We start from the raw sequence: 26,237 nt of genomic DNA on the forward strand, positions 1-26,237 counted from the left end.
TGGAAGCAGGAAGAGGGGAGCGGTAGGCCGCTGCGACGGGTGCTGGAGCCTCAAGGGGGCTTACTTCCTCTCCGTGGATTGCCTTAACTGTTTGAAAAACTTAAATTTCAATTCAAAATTAATCGAAGTTAAATCCAAGTTTCAATTCAAAATCAATCAAAGTCGAATCCCAATTTAAATTTTAAAACTAATCAAAGTCAAATCCCAATTTAAATTTAAAATCAATCAAAGTCAAATCCCCATTTAAATTAAAAATTAATCAAAGTCAAATCCCAATTTAAATTCAAAACTAATCAAAGTCAAATCCCATTTAAATTCAAAATTGATTAAAGTCAAATCCCAATTTAAATTTAAAATTGATTAAAGTTAAGTCCAAATAAACCTGGGAGGAATTAACAAGAGATTAGAATGTTTCCTTATAATTATCGCAATACACACTGAAGTTGTTTTGTAATGATTATACAATAATACTTGGTGAAGGCCTGCTTGGGATTAGGTTACACAGAGTAAATTTGTGGCAGGCTGATAGCTGCCTTGAGAAGGGAGCTGCCTCAAGGGGGCGCTGTTCCCTTCAGGGTGATCAATGTTTGGAATGTGATGAATTAAAAGTGGGGAAAAACAAAACAGCTTAATGTGTTTCAATTTCAAATCAAATCTAAAACGCTGGGGAAAGAAACCAAAGTTTTTTTTTTTGTTTAGTGAAATAGAATGATTTCTAGTAACATTCACTGTAACATAGAAGTTATTAGTAAATTGTTAAATCAAACAAACAACCCGCGGGCCATCGAGGCAGATAGAAATGGGAACAAAGTAGAGCAGAGTGGGTTGAGCAGAGGAGTGGCTGCTGACCTGGAGGGGTACCGCCACAAGGGGCGCGCTTCTCTCTCCAAGTGAGCTACCAGTGGTTTTGGCTGAGAAATTCTATGATCAGAAGTTTTTTTTTTTTCAACTTCTGGAGCTCAAACTCGGGATAAAATGTCTCAGTCCAAAACAAAGAATTGTTCTCAACGATCTTAGCAAACTGTAAATGCAAATATGTATTTAGACAGTTTATTAGATAAACTTCTAATAACGTCGTGAATTTTTTTTTGAAAACACACTCGAGACGGAAATGAATGAACAACAGGTCTTTCCTGCTGTTGGCCACGAGGTGACAGTGTTGCGCTCACGCGGAACACAGTCACGTGGTGGTACTTTGAGAATGTTAGATTGTTTCAGCAAACACAATTTGTACGCGTGCAGTTCTCTTGCAAAACAAAAATCACACTGCAGATACAAGTTGAAGAAGGTCTCGGCGGACCTTCTGTGTCTGATCTTATACAGACACTGGAACGGGTTTCTCACTGGGTAGCTAGGCCAGCTCTATTCGCCCGTATTTATCGTTGCTAACGACATAAAATAAAGATCTTTTTTTTTTCTGACCCGGAGTACGTGCTCTCCCGGGATTTACAGAATACCGGTAAATATGCCTGTGAACTTTCCTTTTGTTCAAAACAGGTCTTTCGACAGATTTACACGAAGACAAGCAAAAGAGATTTTTCTTTCCCTAACTTAGACTGTTTCGAGACTGTATACTGCAGTTTTCCACATCCAGGAAAATACTGGTGGATTACGTTACTGATACGGCTTTTGCCTTACTCAGTTCTTTGAGTCGACTTTATCAATACAAAATTTACGTGCGAATAAACATTAAACTTCCAAAATCACACATGAACATAAATCTGAATCTGTTCCAAAATCAAGTTTGAAAGTGCCAGCGTTCGAACACCATATAATATGTAGCGGAAATGACTCTGTTTAGGGGGTTTATTAACTCCAATGAGTCACTATATTCATAAGATATGAATATTTATGTTGCATACATATATTAAATTATTTCCAAATATGGAATGAGTCAAACGTCGCCTTATATTAATACTTAATACGATTACTCGTAATAACCATTAATATAGGTAGGTTAATTTATGTTTAATCAGGGGAATTTAGGTAGAAACACCGTTCAGTTATTTTACACACGTATGTCCAGCAGACGTGCACGCGAAATTTGCATGGGGAACCACCAGTCTGTAACACCGTCAAATATTATTTCTGTGGCCACTAGAAATCATATTTTCGTGTTCTAGACAATTTAAGTATTATATTATAATAGGGTAGAGCTTTGTAACTTGATCTTTTTACGCTTTCATTGACTCAATAATGGAACATAGATAGACAGATTCAATTCAAAAGATTAATGGAATTTAATGTAACACAAACTAACGGTTATAATGTACTAAATCAAAACACACATGAGTAAATATGCATAATAAACAAACAAACTAAAATGATCGCGATGAGAGAGAGAGAGAGAGAGAGAGAGAGAGAGAGAGAGAGAGAGAGAGAGAGAGAGAGAGAGAGAGAGAGAGGGAGAGAGGGAGAGAGTTAGAAGTTTCTGTGAGGAAATCAGAGAAGAATGAGAACTTTGACAAAACAGGTTTTACACAGTTTACATCAAAATGAGACCCCAAAACCTTAGCAATATTTAGACAATCTTAACAGCAGTTCTTTCAGATGGTAAATTTAAGAATAATACGTTACTCTGTCCGTGCCCTTTCTGGTGCGTCTGTTTGGGACTGACGCGTGCGGTCACGTGGAAGAATCTTCAAAACGAAAGTGAGGAGTAACTCAGGTTCAGAGCGTACGCGTATTTTGTCGAGTTAACTTAGGCTTAGGCTGGTATTCTCTTAGGAAGAATACCGATTTGAGTTAGAGTATCAAGAAAATAAAGACTTAGAATAAAAACGAAAAGAAAGCAAACGAAAGCAAGCTTGTGGTGAGTGAGAAAAGTCTCTCTCTGCTGGAATACTGCACTGCACGCAGAGGAGAGCCGCGCGCTACGTTTTGAAGAGATTGAAGTCACGCCTCCCTCCTGTGTAAGGACCAATGGCTTTGGGGCAGGCGTGACCAAAACCCTCGTGGTTCGCTAAGAAACGCCTCCCGGTCGGATGCGCGTTGGAGATTAAATCCGTTATAACCTGATATAAATGGCAGAATGCATAACTTCATAATTTGAGTTGAAGATTCGAAATCAGTAGCCTTCCTGGAATAAAAGCATACCAAAGATTGTGTTTCTGGGGTTTGCTAGCAGGAAATTCCATGATTCTAAGATTACATGAGACTAAAAATAAACATTTCCATTCTTGATTATGACACACACTTATGTTATGACGGTCTATCATCTAGCGACCGTGACACACAATACAAATACATTTTAAAATACATTGAAAAGGGTTGATTTTGATCACAATGTCCAGGACCAGATTGTCTGTGTATGTGTGTGTGTGTGTTTGTTCAGAGTTCGTTCAGACCACGTGTTTGAACTTTTGGTGCTGAGCTCCGGGGAAATACAATGTATGTGCGTTTTCTGAAATTGATTTAATTAGCAACTCGTGGACTTTTGGGTCCAACATCTGTTTAAACAATTCATGGTTTTGTGAGGCGTCTTTTAAGTGTGTGTATGTATGTGCGCTGAGCTGATGAGGTCAGCCGCGAGCGTTTGTCAAGACACTGTCCTGTTGTCCAAAAAGGGTTAATCATTTGTTAATGATCCCCTGATCGCTGTGGACCCCCCCCATAGGGGAGTCGTGAACAGATTGGGTTTTGTTGATTTTCTAACAGAGCTTCTGTGAGTGAGTCACATGTCCGGCGCCAGGTCTCTTGTGTTGCAATCCAGGAAGGACAGAGTCGTGTGTGTGAATTAGATTTGATTAAATTAAATCAGCAGCACATAGTTCATCTGACATAGGCTACAACGTACATTCAGAAGCAAGGCGAGTTATTCAATTTCTCTGAAGGATTATGACAAAGATTCTTTGTTATGGCATAGCATGCACTGATTAATTCTGCACAATAAAACCAGCAGCATGTATTAAAGGGATCATGTGTTATTTTGTATTATTGGGTGTAATAAAATAGGTAAACATGCTTTAAAGTAAAAAAAAAAAAGAAATACAATATTGTAGCTCCTCTATTCCCAGTCTGTCTGAAATACACTGATTTCTACAAAGCTACTCCTTCCGAAAAGCTCAGATTGCTCTGATTGGCCAGCTGACCCAGTGCGTTGTGATTGGCCAAACGCATCAAGTGTGTCGGAACTGTAACGCCCCTCACCATAATCCCGAGTTTCAGCTACCAAGGCTTATGAAGCATTTGTAAACACACAGTTAATAATAATGTCAGTTCGAGCCCCAGTCGTATTCTGAAAATCTGGATATCAAGCCGATCGATCGGAAACAACTTTGCAAGCATGACTTGAGCAGAACGTTTTACAGTGGAAAGTAGTCTTTGTATATAGCCTGCATTGGCAATGTAATTGATGTGGCACACTGAAACTATTAATTAATAATTAGTTTAATCAGATACATCAGTAATCAAAGGTCCAAACCCAAAGGCATATATAGAACACTAGTACTATATATATTAGTTCAGAATCTCATGTTTGATGATTTGTGCATCAAACAAGCAATTCAAATAACATGATGGTATATTGTATTAATTAACTGTGAGATAAACATATGCACCTTATTGGAAACATAAATTGTTTTGAACATCTAGTATATTAGACTCATGTTCGACTCCATGGAAACAGAGACTTTCTGCACTTTCACAAGTACAGCAAACTCTTTCTCTTGAAAGAGTATTTTAGGCTTACGTTGTTCTGCTCACACCAGATGGACTGTGTCAAGGAGTGCAGAGAAGATGAGTTTCTGTGCAAAAACCATGCTCACTGCATCCCCAAACGATGGCGCTGCGATGACGTGTTTGATTGCGTGGACCACAGCGATGAGGAAAACTGTGGTCATGGTATGAAGATGTTCATATTTATGGTCAAACTTTAGTTTGGGGAACACACATTCACTATTAACTACAACTTTTGCCTCAATAAACTCCTAATGTACTGCTTAATAATAGTTAAGGTAGTTGTTGGTTAAGCTTACGTTTTGAGTAAGATTAAGGGATGTAGAATATGGTCATGCAGAATAAGGCAATAATATGTGCTTTACTAATAAACACCCAATATGCTAGTTATATGCAAGCTAATAAGCAACTAGTTAATAGTGAGAATTGGTCCCCAAACTAAAGTGTCACTGTTTATAATACAAATATTAGTGAATTAAAATATAATATTTTCTGAGACTTTTTTCAGTATTAAATTGTTTTGGACATGATCAAGTTGTTTATGTAGCTATGTGCTTGTTCAGGTTCTCATAACCCTTTTTACTGCAAAATATCCATGCGTTACAGTTTCCAAACCAGTTTAATGTTGTTTATTCAGATGCTTTCTTCTGCCGCCCCGATGAGTTCATCTGCAACAACACCCTGTGTAAGCTGCATGTGTGGGTGTGCGATGGTGAGGATGACTGCGGAGACAACTCTGATGAAGACTCGGAACTGTGCGGTAGGATATTCAACTCTCCCAGTGGAATTGCATGACCTACGGCAGCGCTTTTCACCAGCTGAACTTTCTTTTCATTTTCTGATGTTAAACTCTGTCTGTATGTAGGAGTCACTGACTGCATTACCAATTAAATACACGACATGAGCAAAACTATATCACTGATACTAATGATTCCAAGTTCCAACAAATGAGTCATTTATAAAACACTAGTATAAAAAACATAGCTTTACAATGCAGAGGAAATAGCTCACACTGTAACATTTTGTTCTTATTTCTATAGCCAAACTACCTTGTCCTCCAACAAGGCCATATCGCTGCAGAAATGACAGAGTGTGTCTACGGCTTGATCAAATCTGTAACAATGTGGATAACTGTGGGGACAACTCAGATGAAGATGAATGTGGTAGGCTCATTCACAAGTCTCTGATGATGCCTTTATCCTCAACAGCACAATGCGAAATCCATCTTTTGTGCCATACATTTTATTTAATTGACAAAAAAAGACCTAGTCTAGAATTTAGTGGTGTCATTGTTTTGCTAGCGGTTCCTGAGGTCTTTCGGATACAGACAGCAGTGCTCATTAATCATTCAAATGATCTTAGTAAATTTGATGGAAGACTCTTTGGGTGGTGCTGAATCAGATGTGTCAGCTGAAGTTTGGATTGAAATTGATGTTTTTTTTGTTTTGTTTTCCTATGGGGCCCAAAGCAGAGACTGTGTCAACTAGGCCCAAGCCGTGCGGGAAGGCAGAGTTTACCTGTAGTAATCGTAAATGTATACCCGCACAGCTACAGTGCGACCTGTTTGATGACTGTGGAGATGGAGGATCAGATGAGCAGGACTGCAAGGCTTGTACGTGTTTACCAAATCTCTGATACATCCGTCGGAAAACAAGCAATATCAGATTTAAGGCAGTCCTGGTGGATTACATGGACTCGTGCTGTGCATCTGGAATTGTCATATGAAAATCATTCAGGCTTATCTTACTTATTTTATTTGTCGTCAATGACCAAGCATCAAAACACACACAAGATCAACAAAAAAATCCCATCATGCACTGGGACAGTGGGATGCAAGTATAAAGTATGTCACTTCAAAGCTCTCTCTCTCTTTTTTATTCCAGCTTCAAATGGAGACATATGTGGAAAGAGGATGAATCCATGTGGGGAGGATGCAGTGTGCAATCATACAAACACAAATGCAATTTGCCACTGCAAACCTGGCTTTCAGAGAAATCTCAGAAGCAGAAAGTGTGAAGGTGCTGTCAGACTATCTTCCCTGATTCTGTTAACGTTCAGAAAAATGATTCACTGCTTTATCTGAGGGGGATTTAGACTTTCAATGTAAAGGTGTAGTGTGTCATTTCTGTGACACCAGCGGCACCAAACAGAATTGCAATCTGTTTGTTTGAGCAATTCTGTGCTTAACATTAGCTAAACCAGAGTCAGAAATTAATGGGTTTAAAATGCAGTAAAGTAAATAGTTGTAAAATCCCAGTAATGATTTTTTATATATCTGATATATCAGCGTGATATATTTCCTAATACCATTTATTGGTAACAGTCTATGTAATTAAGTAGACTGAGGATTCATTTTAATGAATTGATTAAACTCAGATTTAAAGTATTTTTTTATTTAAATGGTTTTACTTTGTATCCTGTCCTGTCAATCACTTTATCATTTTGAGGTTTTCTCACAAATGTTTTTTTATTCAAAATGCCTTTTCTTTTTATCAAGCAAGATTTTTTTCAAGGATCAAAAAATTGTCAAGTTTCAGTGTTTTCCTCTCTATGTGGTAAAACTAAACCAGAGGCCAAAGTTTAGCTTAAGCTCCTGAAAATGTTTTGCATTTAAAAGAACATTTCCAGTAAAAGGATTGTGCACTCACATGTAGAGTTTTTTTTTTTTTGCTGGAAATCAATGAGATTCAGTGAGCAGACCACATCTGACGTTTTATTACCAAGCACTCAGCATGTGAAAAATAAATCCTTATAGGTGAACGTCACACAGTTTGCACAGCCAAAAAAATATTTTCCAGAAAGTGCTGTTCCTCAATAACATACTTTTGTCCTTCCCTCTTTTTTTGTTGCAGAAATCAATGAGTGCCTTAACTTTGGCACTTGCTCTCACTATTGCACAAACACAAAAGGATCATACAAATGTACATGTGACAAAAATTATAAGGATATGAATGGTAGCTGCATAGCAAAAGGTAAGGATCTATATTTTCTATTGACTTGACCTTTGGCTTCACTGTGACATTTTATTTAGATTTTGAATCACTTATTAGATATTTTCATACATTAGCTCAGTACACCGGGCCTAGATATACATTTTAAACCATACAAAGCATAAGTATTATTTCTGTGGTACATTTATACTATATGTTGTCATACATATAACTATATATTGTCTTCTTCCTGTAAAGTATTGAGCTTGAATTACTGATTATTGATTGAGTAAAATGCATATTGCTGTGTTAGAATGATGTATCTGCATCTGTAATTGTCAAACTGTTGTCTTAAACCCTAAATGGAATTTAGCCACTTTTCATTTTTTTTGCATATTAATAACTCAACGGGCAGGACCAGAAGATCGAGTGCTCTACATAGCTAATGACACTGAAATCCGAAGTTTTGTGTATCCATTTAACCAGAGCCATGGACACAAAGTACATGCTCGCATCGAGGAAAATGCCCGCATCATTGGGATGGATGCTCTGTATCACCAACAAAAGTTTATCTGGGCTACTCAGTTTAATCCCGGTGGACTTTTTTACAAAGATATCCTAAACAGGAGTCAAACTAAAACAAATGTTGGCATCATAGTAAGTATCATGAGTCTTGTGTGCAGCATACGTCATATTTCCTCAGGAAAATGCTGGATGTTTCCTACTAGTTATTAATTTATATTTCTTCTAATTAATACAGTAATTCTACATTGCATCTCCTTAATGTAATGATATACAGCAAACATTGTATCTGCTTCTATGATGGTATATGTACTTTTCATTGAATTAGTCTATTTTACCGCATAATTGATGTATTTTACCACTACAAACTTTACCACATAAATATAGAGATTTCAGACAAGCAGGATATTATATTTTGATCTTCCCTGTGATTAGTTTGTTTGTTTTATATAAAATATTACTTCAATCATAGTTCAAACCTAGTATGCCTACTTTACCCTATCCGAATATCAAAAGCAGTTTCTGAAATTTTCATGTTTATTTATGAATAGCTTTTTCCTAAAAATACCTTATCGTACGCATAATCTTAAATATTCTGTGATGTCTTGGCCCACATGGGAATCACCTTGTTATCTGGGTGACTTTTGCAGTGCCCAGACTTCCGCAGACCCAGAGATGTGTCAGCTGACTGGGTGACTGGTAATATCTACTGGACAGACCACTCTAGGATGCACTGGTTCAGTTATTACACAGCTCACTGGACCAAGCTTAGATACTCTATTAATGTGGGGCAGCTCAAGGGACCCAACTGCACCCGTCTGATAACTGACATTGCAGGAGAGCCTTATGCCATTACTGTCAATCCAGTCAAAGGGTAGGGGCATGTTTAAATACTATTTAGGCTCCATTGTCTGCTGTTTATTTATTTTTTAAATATATACAGTGGGTGTCAAAAGTCTATAGGCACATTGAAAATAAAGTTTTAGAATTTAAATCAGTTGAAAATGTATGGAAACTTGTTTCCGCCACAGAATAAAAAATAAAAAAGGTAATTGCGACTCTTTATATCGCAATTCTGACTTTTTTTTCTCACAATTGCGTGATATAAAGTCAGAATTGTGAGATATAAACTCGCAGTTCTGAGAAATAAACTGACTTTTTTCCTCAGAACTGCATGTTTATATCGCGCAATTCTGACTTTATAACACGCAATTGGGTGATATAAAGTCAGAATTGTGAGATATAAACATGCAATTCTGAGGAAAAAAGTCGCAATTATCTTTTAAAACTTTGTATTCTGTGGTGGAAACAAGCTTCCATAGAAATGTTATGATTTAAAAATATTTAGGATTCTGAATTACTTATAGGTCACTTATCAAATAAGCAATTTTTTTTACACTGACTTCTGAATCTTGCTGTATATAAACTGGAATACTTGGTATAATATACTAATATTATATTTTTTAAATATTTATTAAGTAAATATTTGACCTGTTTCAGGATGATGTATTGGTCAGTAATAGGTGACCACTCACACATAGAGGAGAGTGCGATGGATGGCTCCATGCGTAGAGTACTTTTGGACAAGAACCTTCGGAGACCCACAGGTATGTTTTTGTATTTCTGTATTTCTCAGTGTGATGGGCATGCACTGTTTTGCAACGCTATCTCCTTGCTTTGAGTCCTCAGCTGTTTTTCTGTGAGTGTGATAAATGAGAGGTTGTTGTTTTGGTTCTTTCTAAAGGGACGTGGTCAAGGTCTGAATGCGTTGTGTAGAAGCTTGTTGGTCTCGCATCCTTTTTCAGTACATCACAGCACTTTCCTCATTTCCGAGTTTGAGGGAATGTTTCAGATGCAATGCCTTTAGGTAAACCTGCAGGCGTGTTCCTCAGGGAGACACTAAGTACCGCTACATTTAACCATGGCCTCCTTTACAGGGGCCAATATTACGCCTCCAGTGCAGCTTTAGGAATCCATCATCTCTAGAAAAGGAACAAAACTGCAACATCCGAGTCTTTAATCAAGAGAGGAAATGTAATGAGTCAAGCAATGCAAACTCAGAGAAATATGGGACAAACTTTTGCTGAGTTTATTTCAGGAAGAGAAAAAGGACACAGATCTGAAGCTTTTGTGCTGAATATGTCCACATTGAAGCAAGGGTTTCTTAAAGGTTATTTAAATGCATAAAAAGTTCAATTTAGCACCTTATTGACCTAAACAGCCTTCGTCCTTCTACAGTCTCACATTTATTTATTTATTTTGGTAAACATATTGCAGTTATGGTCAGTAATAACCTGTTCTCATTTACTGGATCGTTTTCTTGTGAGCTTTTGCTTTTGTGTAATATGTGTATATTCTGTACCAAGCTCTGAAAGTAACTCTTCCCGTCATTTATCTGTAGGGTTGGCGATTGATTACTTCAGCCAGCGTGTGTACTGGGCCGATGCCGAGCTCTCTGTTATTGGTAGTGTCCGTTTCGATGGCTCAGACCCATTGGTGGTCATCGATAGCAAGCAAGGTGAGAAGAACAGTTGAAAGGGAATCTTATAGTATTTCCCTTTGTTCATGTATCTTATGTGCCTGAATTCATTAACCATTGAAATGTTTTTTAGAAGATTTCAGTTTTGTCTAATGTCATTGCTTCACTTCATGCTTGCACAGGAATATCACATCCGTACAGAATAGATATTTTTGAGGATTACATTTATGGAACAGGACTGAAAAATGAAGTTTTCAGAATACACAAATATGGGAAAAAAAACATTGAACCTCTCGATCTGGGTATTGAAAAAACAACAAATGTCCTGATCTCTCATCGTTTCAAGCAGCAGGATGGTAAGAGACCACATTTTCTCTAAATGGTTTCTATTTAGTTCTTTTTCCATTTTCCAAGAGTTATTTTTATGGATCCTAAGAGATTATTTTATAGATTCAGACTACCAGGTTTTTGAAAGAAAATTAGTTTGCAGTGTTTTGAAGGTCAGAGTGATATTCTTCAACGATTGCATGCACAGTATTTTGAGACTGTCATAGTGTTCTGTTCTTATGCCTATAACTTTAAAGTAGGAATCCAAGTCCAGTTGACTAAGTCACCAGAGTTGTTGTATTTACAACTATTATTTCTTGGAACAAAGAAATACATGTTTTTGTTTTGTTTTTTACCTGAGGCGATCACATGGTTTCATTGAGACACTCTACAAAAATGAGTACAGCTCACTAATGTAATGTAACACCCATTTAATTTGCCTCCCCTATGCATTGCGTTTGTGACCGCATTCTAATATGCTGTCTTCTCTGAAGCGGGCCTCCTCTGCTGTCGTTCTTGGTTGCTCTTTGTTATCAGGTTGTGTTAATGGCCTCACAACCTAAAAAAGATCTTTCTGTTCTGGTGGGTTTGTAGTAAGGGGCAGCTGAGCCAGTCCCCACTGACTCATTAAAGTCAGAGATCTAGCCTGCTGGAGATACTTGTGCACTGGCAGCAAAAGCTAAAAGTATAGGTTTGATGTCCTCAGCAAAACACAAAAAATTGATACAGATGTCCCCTTATACTGTCGGCATCTCTGAGTAACGGCTTTCAAATCTGCAGGTTTTGAGGCGCCAGTTCGATGAGATGCTTTGAGAAATTAAATAAATAAGCTGAAAATGTTTTATATGGCACTTTTAGGTAGGTTACAAAATAGGACCTGGAATTTGACTTAACTTTTTTTTTTTTAATAAATGGTGAGTGAAGAAGGGTTAGCGTTTAGAATACGTGGATCATCAATCTCAATATTAAAGTAAATATTACATTTTGTGTAAATTTCTAGTATACATTTCTGGATAAAAAAAGTTATTTTTGCAGTTTATATAATTTCCTTGCAATAAAATAATTTAAATAAACATCAAAAAGCCAGAATGGGTAAATAAAAAAACACTTGCCTAAATTTAGTTATTAGACAAAATGTTGGTTTAGGAATGTAAAATGTGTATTAGGTAGAATTTTTCAGGTATTTATTTGTAAATACCGGTAAATAATTATCATGATTTTAAACGGAAGGTACAATAACATTTATATAAATTAACGCTGAGCTTCAAAGTTAAATGTATGATTTGTCGTTTTTGTATTCAGTGTCCAATCCCTGTCTACGGATGACCTGTGGTTTTATGTGCTTGCTCAATCCAACCGGGGCCAGCTGCACCTGTCCAGAGGGGAAGGCCTTGGTCAATGGCTCTTGTATTGACCCCATTGTCTCAGGTCTGAAGCCTCACTTTACTGTAGGGCTGCTCACTTTGATTTGTTCTTTGCTAAGCCTGCTGTGTTTTTGTCTTTTTGGGGGTCTATATATATATAATTTATTTCATTATGGTAAAGGTGAGCTGTGCCGACCTGCCTGTGAGAATGGAGGGCGTTGCTTGGGCAATGAAAAAGGAGACTGGCGCTGTTACTGCTGGCCCAGTTTCTCTGGAGAACGCTGTGAAGTCAACCACTGTACAGATTACTGCTTAAACGGAGGCACGTGCACTGGCTCACCTCTCGGTAAGAAACTCTCTTAGCTTTGTGTAAATGTAATAACATGACTGAATTATTTGCCTCAGTTTGAGTTTGGAAGTATTTAAATGGTCTTATAATCATTACATACATACTACATGCAACTATTGTGCCCAGCAGTTTCATTACTAGGTTTTTTTTTTAAATGCATTTTTTAAAGAAAGACATCTGTCACCAAAAATGTGTGGCAGTGTGTGTGCTAGTATTAACATAATCTACATTTATTCAAAGCAGCATTATGGACTCTGGTCTGTATGATTTAAAAATATTGAGCACTTTAGAAACGTACAAAAGATTGCTGATGACAAAATCAGCTGAGTGTTTGTGTCTGCACCTCAATTAAAATTAGTCAAGAGTGTCATATTACAGCTTCGTCTATCATAATCAATCAAATGACTGATGAAGCATGCAAGAAAGCAATTATTCTCAACATCAGAATCCTCTGAAAATTGACACATTTCATAATTTTCTCTGGCGATTGTTAATGGCCAAATGAGATGCAGTTATTATTATTACCGGTAAAAAGAATAGTTACTGAGCGACTGCTTTGCTCAATGTATAATTCTGGAGGTCATGTGAACTCAAAACTCAACACCATTTATTGAATCTAAACCAAAAAGCTCATTCCACCTCAGCTTTCTGACCTATAGTGAAAACATTTGAACACATGCACTTTGTACTATGTCTGGAAATTGTCGCTCTGCATGTCCTTTCTAAAGGATCTCAATGCAGTTTAGACACATTTTAGTACTGATTTTTGTTAAGCCTGTCACAGGGGATGCTTAATGTATCAAATGATGAGACTAAGTTTGATACTTGTATGTCTCACCCATTTGAATAAAAGTGTCCTATGCAATTTGTTGAGGCTCCAGTTGATCTATGCTGAAGTTGATGAGAGAGAGAACCAGTTTGAGTCAGAGGATCTTTGAAGAATGGAAAGACAAGGCCGCAGCCTGGCACAAAACTGGACTTTTAGCTCAGCGTCAACTTCATATCAGAATTTCTCAAAATCAGTGTGATCTTTAAACCATAAGGATGCTACAATTCCAGGGATCAGTGAGCCAATGTTAATTTAAACTTTTGGATGGAAAGTGTATGTTCCTTTGTCTTCGAGCATGGTGTTTTGCGTATGTAATTTGATTGGGTATTGATGGAGAAACTATTAAAAGTAGGCCTGTAAACGATTAATCGCATCCAAAATAAAAGTTAGTGTTTACATAATATATGTGTGTGTATTGTGTAAAATTATTTTGTATATATAAATACACATACATGCATGTATATATTTAAGAAAAATGTGTTATTTATATATTAAATAGTTCTATTTATATATAATATAAATCATATATGCAGTATATAAATGCAAATATTTCTTAAATATATACATGCATGTGTGTGTATTTATATATACAAAATAATTATACACAATACACACGCATATATTATGTAAACACAAACTTTTATTTTGGATTCGATTAATCGCAATTAATCATTTACAGCCCTAATTAAAAGTTCTTAAAATAATATTATGCTGCATAGGGATCGACATATGATGTAAATGATCATTCAAGAAATTAAAAAGTCTAAAGTATAAAACATTAATTCAAAGATTTAATATTAAACACTATAAAATAATCTGATCTGGCTCAGTCACTACAAACTCGTGGCCACAAAAAAACTGGATGTTGTTACCTAAACATAAGAAGCTGTGGCCACAAGATATTATCACGTTCCCATAAGTGCTATGTTGTGCTCACAACAACACTAAGTGAACTGAACATGTCCCTTCCCTGTCACAGTAATTATATGACTTCATTCATTTACATAGTTTTTTTTTTTTTAATGCTGGGCACTTTTACACTAAAGCTTTAGCTACCAGAGCTTAGTTCATTTGGTTGCTGTTAAAGCTGTTTTTAGACAGCTTCAATGTATGGTTCTTGTGGACTCCAGTACAGTTTACATTTATAAATTGCCTACTGAAAAAAGATACATTTCTCATCGCCTCTCTGCTGAAATTGCCTTCAGCAAACAACTCACATTCTCTGCAAGTTTTGGTCAAACTGAAAAGGACTAAACAAAAATAAAATGCCCACGTCTGCTACTTATGTGGACACATCTGTCTACTCCGATCATAGGGAAACCCACTTGTCGCTGCATGACAGGCTTCACCGGTCCAAACTGTGAGAGGCGGGTCTGTGATAATCACTGTCTGAATGGAGGCACATGTGAAATAAGCGCTGGAAACCAGCCAGTGTGCCGCTGCTTGGCAGAGTACACGGGCGACCGCTGTCTGTATCGTAAGTATTGTAAGAGATTGCTTGTACCCAGCAGAAATGGTCAGTGACTACATTTTAATTCAATAGGTCAGTGATTCTCATGGCAGCTAATTACATCCACAGTTGTGCCCTTTTAATTCAGTATCATCATAATCCATATTGCTTGTTTAAATCATCCAAGTACCAAGTGAAACAGAAAGAAAGAACTGTGGAGAAAATGATATGATCTCCAGAGAGGGTTTTTCTCTTGAGTTGTTGTATTTTCAACATAGAAGACCAGTCACTAAATTGTGGTTAATGGAACAATTGTTACATTTTGTCTCCACAACTGGTAGCAGCAACATAAAAACCCCATTGAAAGCAAATATTGTATTTGACTCAAAAGGGCATTTGCCAGCATTTGAACGACGTGTGCCCAAAGAGGTTTTCTAAATGCTACTGTAACAACCTTGAGGTGTTTCTGTGCTTTGCTGATAAAGTATTTGTTGTTATAAAGTCTTTGTTATTATAATTTGTTGCAAAACAATTTAATCTGCGCACCCGTAATGCATTTTTAGTGCTGTGCACCCAAGGGGTGACACATTTTCATCTTGGTACCAGTAGATATTTGATGCGGATAATTAAGTCTCATTAAAGCTGTGTAAAATTCTAATTAAACTTGAACATGATATGAAAGAAATGTGCACTTGTTATCTTAATTACCGACATATCTTGTGTTTTATTTTATTTTTTCCATGACAGATATCTGTCATCACCACTGTGTCAATTCCAAGGCGTGTACGCTGTCCGGATCAGGACACGTTGAATGCGTGTGTCCGGCTCGCTATGAAGGGATCAAGTGTGATGTCGACAAGTGCCTGCGCTGCCACGGAGCCCCATGTATCATTGATGGAGATACGGGAGATGTGGCTTGCAAGTTAGTTGGCTGTTTTTTGATATTGCTATAAAATTGTGTGTATGTTTTTTTTAGGCAATACTACTTGTAGACGAACCAAAAGAGAGATTTGAAAACAATCCTTTTTTTACAGTTCCGTTTGACGACGGTATTGCCATAGTAATTGCACATTTTATCTTTAAAAATCATTATTCATCTTAAGCAAATGAAGTGCAGAATTGATGTTGTGCCTTTAATTCTTCTCATTCTGCAAAATATAATTGTATCCAGGATAATACATTTCCAGCACCGATGGTGAACATTCATGTAGCTTATTATAATACAAAGCCTAATTTATGTAATTTATTTATAGGTTAGCCCAGGGGTGTCCAAACTTGGTCCTGGAGGGCCACTGTCCTGCAGAGTTTAGCTCCAACTAGCCTCAAGTTTCAAGCATGCCTAGTAAGACTGATTAGCTATTCAGGTGTGTTTAATGGGAAACTCTGCAGGACAGTGTCCCTCCAGGAGCAGGATTGGACACCCCTGGTTAGCCTGTAAGTTTCCACTTAAATTACCTTTGTAACAATCACATTTTTAGCTCATCCAAATTGTTGTCACTCTGCCAGCTGTACCAGCGGTCGAATCGCCTCCAGCTGCCAGTTGTGCGATGGCTACTGCTATAACGGAGGCACCTGTCATCTTGACCCCGACACCAGCCTACCCTTCTGCCAGTAAGAATGACTAAGTGCCTCCTTTTGTCCACATTCCAAATGCCAGCTATTAGTCCCACATGGCGCACACCCTTGAAAGCCTTACCATTCATTCAGAATGGTTCTACAGAACTCAGAGACTTTGACAGATTTAAAAAGCACAAAGGAACAATTAGGCCACACTCTTAAATGCCTAAAAGCCTACATTTGTTTAAAAATCGAATTACAGCGAGCCTGAAAATGAATAATCAGTGCTACCAAATATAGTACTGTAAGTTTGGGGTCGGTAAGATGTGTTAATGTTTTTGATGATAAGTCTCCTATGCGCTACCAAGGCTACATTTATTTTATCAAAAATACACTAAAAACTGAAATATTGTGATATATTATTACAATTTAAGCATATGTTTAATACATTTTAAAATGTAATTTATTCCTGTGATGGCAAAGCCGAACATTTCTCTAGTCTTCAGTGTCACGTGTTCCTTCAGAAATCATTGTAATATGTATAATATGTATTTATACTAATATACTGATTTGGTGCTCAAAAACATTTCTCATGATTATCAACGTTGAAAACAGTTGTGCTGCCTAGCATTTTGGGAAACTGTGATACATTTGTTTCAGAATTATGTTATGTCTATAAAAGTTCAGCATTAAAATGAAATAGAAATCGTATAAATGAAACACTATAAATACCTTAACTGCCACTTCTGGTCAATGTAATCCTTTCTGAATGAAAGTAATAATTTATTGGTAACACTTTACAATAAGGCCTCACTTGTCAACATTACTTAATGTATTAACTAACATGACCTAACAATGAGCAATTTATTACTGTATTTATTCATCTTTGTAAATGTTAATATTAACAAATACAACTTTTGATTTTAATAATGTATTAGTAAATGGAATTTATATGAACATTAAGATGAATAAATTATGTAGAATTGCTGTATTGTTCATTCTTAGTTATTGTTAACTTAAGTAGGTAACTAATGAAACCTTATCGTAAAGTTTTACCAATTTATTTATTTATAATTTTTTTAATCTTACTGACCCCAAACTTTTGATGTCATAATATCTGTATAATTTTTGGATTACATCTCTTGGACTATTAAATATACTGTAGTTGAAACTGTTGACTGCATAAAGTCCTGATTCATGTCAGCACGAGAAAGATAATTTTCACATGTTTTGTGCGAACATTCCCTATGTATGGGAAATCTCACTTTTTAGTAAACCGTACCGGTTAATTATTAGTGTAAAATCATGAATGGCTTTTGGGCTATCATATTTTGTTTCAGGTGCAGCAGGTGTTTTCTTTTTGTTGTTGTTTTTTGGCTTTGCATTGATAAATGAGGTTAGGCTCTCACAGCGCACGAGCTGCTGACAGGATGTCCACCCTGTGGACTTGTGTATATTGGGACAGCATCCTGAGAACAGCTGGAGTCCAGCTCTGTTTGGTTTGGCAGGCAGGAATGGATACATTTAGAAAGCCTGACAATTTGTTTTGTCGAGAATAAATTCGCTTTTCTATTGCGAGATCAGGAGCTGTTGAAGGCAGTGGCTGCTTGCAGAGCACCACGTGTTTAGGATGTTGATAATAGAGGTAGTAAAGGCCACAAAGCTTTCAGCTGTGACCAATGGAAAAATATTTGTCCCTCACACTTTGATTTGAAGAATTTCACTATTTGTGCTGCAAGTATTCATGGAATGAAAAGGGTTTCGACACCTTGGTTGACAGGGCTCCATATGTACATTTTGTTTTATTTTATTAAAAAACATTTTTGAACATTTGTAAGTAACATTTTAAGTATTTATTTATTTATTTAGACTGTAACATCACAATACAAGGTAAAAGATGAATTTAGAAAATCAATTCTAAAAATATGATAAGGCCTGAAATAGGGCTGTAAACGATAAACCGCGATTAATCGCATTCAAAATAAAAGTTTGTGTTTACATAATATATGTGTGTGTATTGTGTATAATTATTTTGTATATATAAATACACACACATGCATGTATATATTTAAGAAAAAAAATTTGTTTATATATAAAATAGTTCTATTTATATATAATATAAATTATATTAAAAATATATATGCAGTATATAAATGCAAATATTTCTCAAATATATACATGCATGTGTGTATTTATATATACAAAATAATTATACACAATACACACACATATATTATGTAAACACAAACTTTTATTTTGGATGCGATTAATCGTTTACAGCCCTAGCCTGAAAGCAACAATTCACAGTGTTAATGCATCTAGTGTATATGTTTGCACTAAATAAAAACAGTGCAGGTCAAGGCAAAACTCATAATTTTCCACATAACCTTTTAATTGCAAATGGTAACAGCCCTGCTTTGATGAATCTCAGTGAATCATGAGGTCCTATTGTCTTAAATTGCTATTATTCTGTTACGTGTAAAGACCCCAATAAATGGTTAGAGTTAAATGTTCGTTAATGATTTCCCATACGGTCTTTTCCTATGCAAGATATTTACTGTCATAATTTTGTTCCCATCAGATTTTATTAGCTGCAAACGCAGATTGTGACATAAGGCATGTATAACGGATGCTCTTTGAAGTGTGGTGGTTGGCAAGCATTAAATTATCACATATTCAGTCTCCAAACTTAAACAGGTTGTAAATGGTTGTTTTGAAAATCGTCAAATGCTCTATGCAGTTTATGTGGCATTTGTAGCAATGACTGGCATAATTGAGAGAATGGAATCAATTTCTATGCAAATTACCTCTCTCTTTTTTTATTGTGAGGTCCCGATAATGTATTTCATTCACTGGCTCTGAGTCACAGGAAATGTATGGAATGATGGATGTGTATCTGCCAAGCAGTCATCATAGTTGACCTGAAATGAATATCATTTAAATTAATTCCTTATCAAAGCTCATATATTTGGGAAGGCAAAGTTTTTTACTTCAAAGCACAGTTATTTACTTACAAAAAGGAAACACAACTAAGCATTTTTCTAATTTTTTCAGAACCAAAGAATATTCTCTTGAATACAAACAGATCACAAATTAAGTAATTTGCTTTAAAAAAAAAAGCTATATATACTGGACAACGTTTTGGAGAGATGATTTTGATTTAGATGTATTATTTCTTTCTTTCACAAGGTATTGTAGCTGCCAACTTGGAAATTCACAACACATTTACAATTTCATTACTGTCCCCCCTAGATATCTGCGATTAACTCATCTGTCAGCATCCAAACCGGAGACTGCTCAGATGCAGGCTTTACCTCTCTATTGCTTATCCACCACTCACTCTCCGTTCCAGTGAAATCACACAACAACAACAAAAAATTCTGATATGCATACTCTGAAATAAAATTTGGATTGTTTTATTTTTTACAAAGTCAGTCAGCAAGATTCCATCCTACAGCTTCATGGTCTGAAACTCATCATTTCAATTCGAGTTTATTTGTATAGTGTCACAGTAGCTTTACAGAAAAATGCTTGTTTCAAATTTAGAAATCATGGTAATTGAAAATCTGGAAGTTCATTTTTAGTCATTTTACAGTCAATTTTTCTAGGTGCACTGAAATGTTTCAACAGCTAGACATTGCTCATGGTGAGAGTGTATACTGTATGTAGAGGAGAAATATCAGTTTTGAGAATCTGTTAGACATACAAATAGAAATCCACCCAGCATTCTAAGAAAAAACTACAGTAAACATGAACACAAGGGAAAGATCAATGAAAAGTCATGGAAATCCATAGGTGGAAAGTCTGGGAATCCTTGAAGCCCTGCAGAACATAATATTCATATGCAGTGAATATTCCTCAAATACATATTGTTAATTTAATTTCATAGTCATAAAACATGAAAGATCCTAAAACTATAACTAAGACATACATACATACATACATACATACATACATGCATACATACACTTGCTGCTACTGTACATATCATTTGTTTCAGTTCTGTACACTTCTTTCACTTCTTACTGTCCTCACATCACTGCGATGTCTTGCAGCTGTACGGCAGGGTTCAAGAACCAGCGTTGCGATGAGCTGGCCAATCCCTGCGACTACTACTGTCAAAACGAAGGAATATGCACAATAACTGCCTTTAACAAACCTCGATGCAAGTAGGTCCAACTTGTTCACCTGATAAAGACATTTCATCTCCACCAGTCTCCATCCATCCAGCTGATTTACCCTGACCGCTTCCCCACTGTCCACTTCCCATGATCTTACCATCCTCAAGGACACACATCCCATACCCTCGGGATTTTCTCTTTTGTTCTGTATCTGTTTGGGATCCGTATTCTTTTAGCCTGTTTTATTTTTCTAACAGTGTCTGCTTAGGGAAGAATTAATATAGTCAAACAATTAAAAAATGTGACCACACTCGTGTACGGTTTTAATGTGCAAGATCCAGTCTTCACCCTCATATCATACGCCGATAAACAAACATCAAACATCTGTTTAATCATAAACATGACCCCCACTGGACCACTTCCATTTACAAAAAAGATGATTCATGAATTTCTTTCCGCTTTACTGCTTGCCATTTAATGAGTGTTTTCAATTTGTTTCCACTGCACATTTGCCTACTCTTAAAGTGATACTAACACACACACACACACACACACACACACACACACACATACATATATAAGGAAGACTCTTATGCTCTCTAAAAAAAAACTGTTATTTTGTGAAATATTACAATAAATAAAAAAACTAATCCTTCAGAAATCATTCTAATATGTTGATTTGGTGCTCAAGAACCATTTAATATTATCGTCAATTTTGAAAAGTTTTGAAAGTTTTTGTTCCTTTGTATTTTTGTGGAAACCGTGATATACAACCATTGGAAAGTTTGGGGTAAGTGATTTATTTTTATGAATTTATGAAAATTAATACTTTTATTCAGCAAGAATGCATTAAATCAATCAAAAGTGACAGTAAAGACATTTAATGTTAGAAAATGTCAGATTTCAGATGAACACTTCTATTCATTAAACAATCCTGAAAAAAAGTACTATGGTTTTCACAATTTAAGCAGTACAATCTGTTTTCAACATTGATAATAATAAGAACCCATATTAATAATTGAGCATGTGTAACCGGTCCTACTCGACCTGTTCAGAGCAGGATTCAAACCTAGGTCGCTAACAAGGACACTAAAGACTGTAGCCACTAGCGCGCCTCTTGAGTCCAGGGGAGTGAGGTTTACACGCACACCTCCTACTGGCCTACGTCCTTTAGACATGAATCATAATTGAGCACCAAATCAGCATATTAGAATGATTTCTGAAGGATCATGTGACACTGAAGACTGAAGTAATGACTGCTGAAAATTCAGCTTTTCCATCACAGGAATCAATTATTTTTAAATCTATTCAAATAGAAAACCGTTATTTTACATTGTAATGATATGTCACAGTAATACTGTTTTTACTGTAATCATCAAATAAATGCAGCCTTGGTGAGGATAAGAGACTTCTTTCAAAAACAAACTTTTGACCAGTAGTGTATGCATATATTGGTTTAGTTTTGTTTTAAAGCTTTGTGTGTAAGTAACAAATTGTATTTTTGGGTTAACTATTCCTTTAAGTATATGTTAAGCCTTTGTCTGTTTAAATTCATTCTGCAATGCCCAACAAAAACAACATTTCTTCTCTTTTCTGACTTGCCTTCTGTTTGTTTTGACTCTGTTGTTTTAAATCAGATGCTCAGCTAATTGGTCGGGGACGCAGTGCGAGAGGCCGGCCCCCAAGAGCAGCCGCTCCGATAATACAGCTGGAGGTGAGCTTTCACGCTTTATAAAGAGCTCTCCTCTCCTAATTCAATAAGGATTCAGTCCTTCAATTATTAAAATGAAAAGAACCGTTATTTCATCAGTCAAACGACACATCTGAATATACATCTGAGCTTCTCGTTAAATATTGGCTCAATATCTTTTGGGCTGCAGTACTGTTTATTTAATTTTACTGTGATGGAGTATCTAATAATTTCCTGTTCCACCTGCATAGACACCTGGGGAAATAGGCTTAATAGGGGCTTTTGCTTCTGGCTTTTTTCTTGTGTGAAACAGGAAGTATAGCTATCATTGTGCCGTTGGTCCTGCTGGTCATTCTGATTACTACAGTGGTGACCGGTGTCTTCATCTGCAGAAGACGGCAAAGGTACTTTTTGGAATAGTTTTTAAATATAAATACAGGCCTGTCATCTATTAAAAAAATTATCATAGTAAAGATTTTTAAATGTATTATAACATGTACACACATATAATGTGTTTTTCGTTACATCTACACTACTTGAAGCATTTCTGTTTTTTAATTAAAAAAAACTTTAATAAGGAATCTTTGCTCTATGGTATAGCCAACTCATTACAGACATTTATTATTGTGGATGATGAAAATATTGAATAGACCAAAAATGAATGCAGACTGCTGTTTTTTAGCCTGACATGCTTTTAGTGTTGTTGTATCACGTTCATTTGACAGTCCTAGTAATAGTCATTTTGAATACATGTTCAAAAAAGCACAGTACATATAAACAATGTAGTCCTAATTCAAGTGCTTCTCTGTCGCAGGGGGAAACGTGTACAACGGCAGCCCATAACTAATGGAGGCATTAATGTGGAGATTGGCAATCCATCCTACAACATGTATGAGGTGGACCATGACAACCACGCAGATGCCGGAAGCCTTCTCAAACCAAATTTCACACTCGATCCCCAAAAGGTTTGTGTTGGAATATTTTACACCCCCAACACAAGAAATGTTAGAGGTTGATCATGTATATCCATAAATTTCAATGTGGTAGATCCAGTAAGAACGTGCTTCTGGTCTATCCTGGAAAATATCTCTTGAGTAAAATGGCAAGTCTATATGTGTAATATTAACTGTTGCTTTACACCAGAGCTCTTATCTGTTGCCTGCATCCTCTCACCCAGAATATGAAAAATGTCTTTACCTTGCATATTTGCCTCATTAAAGCTGCGAACATTATATTTTTCCCCTTGCAAAGAAATAACTCTGACATGTTTCTAAAAACTCATGCCTTTTAAAAGCAACGCTAAAATGGCAGTAACAAAATGCTCGATTTCACTTGCTTCGTACTGACCGTTTGTTTCGTACCATGGAATATTTCTGTCTAAATAGCAGCGTTACATTGATGTTGTTTAGTGACAATGACGTTTTAAATGTCGACTGCATGCCGGGGCGACTGTGTGTGTTCCAGGGCTGGTGTGTAAAATCCAGTGACCCTTGCACGCTGAATATTCATTCTGTCCCTAAGGAAGTAATACCTGGACAGGTGAACGCCTTGGGCTCCTTTGTCTCAATTATGTAGCGAATCACAGTCATTCTAAATGACATTTTTGCATGCCTGTGATGTGACGGTTTGCATGAATGTGCCAAAGCGTGATAGTAAGTGCATGGCTTTATGGCTCGACTTCTGCTGTGTTCTTCATGTTTTAGTGGTTCATTTATGCAGGAGGTGAGGTTGATGGGGTTGTGAGTGACGCTTATAATATATTTATCATCCTTTGCTGACATCAGCATGTCACCATAAACATGATTGAATATGCTTTTCAAAGCACCAATCCAAATGATGCTACTGAAACCACTTTTGACTCCGGCTGCAGTGGAAGCAACTCCTTGAACCAACTTTAGTCCTGCACAACGTGTTTGTTTTTTTTGTAGTATTTTTAACATGATTTATTTAATGAAATAATTACTATTCATTTTTATACCGTTTTTTGCTTTACCGTTTATTATTATTATTCATTTAAGTTTTTCTTTCATTTGAATTGAATTGAATCTTTTTTTGTGTGTGTGAATGTCAACTGAATGTCAATTTTCCACAATTATCTCTCCAAACAGCCAATGAACTACTCCAATCCGATGTACTCGAAGATGTACCTGGATGGTCAGAACTGTCGCAAACCAGTCCTCAACATTGACGAAAGGAGAGAGCTACTCCCAAAGAAACTTGAGGGGACGATTCGAGAAACCGCCGCATAGCCTGACTACACTTTGTACTCTTTTTCTACTTAAATGTACAAAATGTATAAAACAAAAGGAAAACAAAAAAGATTTTCTATTTCCTATCGGGTTCAGATATCTTGTTTATATTTGATTTCTTGGCACCATCAGCATTGCGCCTCTATGTCTGTTGCGATACTTGGAGTCATACTTGTCCATCTATTTTTCTTTAAACTGTTTTGTCGCTGCACTGCACATGTGACACACAACTGCTCATTTGCACATTGTGGACAGTTAACAAAATTACAACTGCAAAGTATTTTCCTTTTAATTGGTGTTTATTTCTTCCTAAATTTGAAGTACAGTAAGTTGCCTTAGGGCATCATGACAGCTTTTGCCTTTTTTTTTTTCTAGTGTTTACTTCACATTGCACTGTGAGAGTTTTCATTTCCGTATAGTATTAACCTCATTTATCATATTTAATTATGCTAGAAATGCCATATTTATGCCATTTAAAGGGTTTTTGTTATATTCATGTACGACTTTATTCTTTATTTCCCCCTTTTCCGCTTTCTTCCACAACATAGGGCTACACAAGTCAACCACTTGACTTCAGTCAGTTCTTATTGAAGAAATGAGTTTATATCTATCCAGTGTTGTTTGTTTTTGCTTCATGAAGAGATTTTTCATTTCCACCAACCAGAAAAATGCTGCAATTATGAACCATGTTTATGAAACCCAACAATGTGGCATGCTGGGATAGCTCAGCACTGAATGGAAATATTGACCAAGTGCCGTCTCGTCTACGCCTTGACAGCATCTTTACAGAGCTGATATCAGTTTGATGGTCATTGAACTACAATCTGGTAGTTGTGTGTGAGACATGCTACTTTTCTGCTACTTTGCCTGCTTGTGGCTACATTTGAGCTCAGCAATACAGCTACACCGGCTTCATCAAGCAAACTAAAGCTGACTTCATCACTGTTAGACACTAGACCTAGGGCAAGATATCACGTATAGGTCACGGATCGTTCTTGACATGTCATGGATGCCAGAGAGAATCAAAGTTACTGTTACATGGGAGTTTTAGAGATTATGAATTAAATCACATCACCGGTTACTTTCAGAAGGGAAGCTACTAAGAGACAACAGATTTTATAATTTTGTATTTGATTTATATGTTGTTTGGCTGCTTGTATTTTGGAAAAAAATGTATTAAATGTAAGTACTTTTTTATATAAAAAGCAAATCAATATAAAATAAAGACATTTTATTTCCATTTCAAATAGGATTCTGTTTCACTCTGTACTTCACTTCTTTAAAATCTTGCTTTTGGTTTGAGCGACATATTCTGCTTTGTACTTGGGCAGGAGTGTCAGAAGATGGAAAGTCTGAGATGTGAATCAGTAACTTGAAATTGGGTGGTTCAAGTCACATTTCAGTAAGGATCAAATTCTCTCTTGCAGTGATTGTAAAACTGAATGCAAAGTATATAGTGAATACATGTACCAATGCAGTTTTTGGGTGGCCATTACAAAACATGCCTCAATTGCCATGCCTAATTTATTCAGACGAGCGCGTGGCATTGATGCGGTAAATAATTCCCAAATCTTTTTGTACAGGATTGTGTTTTAAGACAATAAGTCTTAAACTAGGGTGACATTATCAGGGTAAAATCCTTTAAATCCGTTTAATGAGGTAACAAAAGCCCATTCCAAATGAAGGCACGATT

General features: G+C 36.3%; 1 protein-coding gene across 1 annotated transcript in view; it reads left to right on the forward strand.

Moving 5' to 3' along the window:
* Positions 1–25,782, forward strand: part of lrp1bb (low density lipoprotein receptor-related protein 1Bb) — a gene marked incomplete at its 5' end in the record, with an annotated part of 305,396 nt that extends 279,614 nt beyond the window's left edge. The window contains 22 exons of the mRNA XM_079617452.1: positions 4,710–4,842; positions 5,315–5,437; positions 5,718–5,840; positions 6,146–6,289; positions 6,561–6,695; positions 7,530–7,649; positions 8,023–8,264; positions 8,780–9,003; positions 9,630–9,736; positions 10,531–10,647; positions 10,791–10,964; positions 12,238–12,363; positions 12,481–12,645; positions 14,793–14,954; positions 15,675–15,849; positions 16,434–16,538; positions 20,540–20,653; positions 22,243–22,319; positions 22,609–22,699; positions 23,110–23,260; positions 23,760–23,834; positions 24,404–25,782. Of these exons, the coding sequence (XP_079473578.1) occupies positions 4,710–4,842; positions 5,315–5,437; positions 5,718–5,840; positions 6,146–6,289; positions 6,561–6,695; positions 7,530–7,649; positions 8,023–8,264; positions 8,780–9,003; positions 9,630–9,736; positions 10,531–10,647; positions 10,791–10,964; positions 12,238–12,363; positions 12,481–12,645; positions 14,793–14,954; positions 15,675–15,849; positions 16,434–16,538; positions 20,540–20,653; positions 22,243–22,319; positions 22,609–22,699; positions 23,110–23,260; positions 23,760–23,834; positions 24,404–24,544 (3,024 nt within the window). The 3' untranslated portion in view covers positions 24,545–25,782. The remainder of the gene's footprint in view (positions 1–4,709; positions 4,843–5,314; positions 5,438–5,717; positions 5,841–6,145; positions 6,290–6,560; positions 6,696–7,529; positions 7,650–8,022; positions 8,265–8,779; positions 9,004–9,629; positions 9,737–10,530; positions 10,648–10,790; positions 10,965–12,237; positions 12,364–12,480; positions 12,646–14,792; positions 14,955–15,674; positions 15,850–16,433; positions 16,539–20,539; positions 20,654–22,242; positions 22,320–22,608; positions 22,700–23,109; positions 23,261–23,759; positions 23,835–24,403) is intronic.
* Between the last annotated feature and the right edge of the window lie 455 nt (positions 25,783–26,237).

This window comes from Phoxinus phoxinus (genome assembly GCF_949152265.1).
Source record: "Phoxinus phoxinus genome assembly, chromosome: 7".
In the NCBI taxonomy this organism is placed as follows: Eukaryota; Metazoa; Chordata; class Actinopteri; order Cypriniformes; family Leuciscidae; genus Phoxinus; species Phoxinus phoxinus.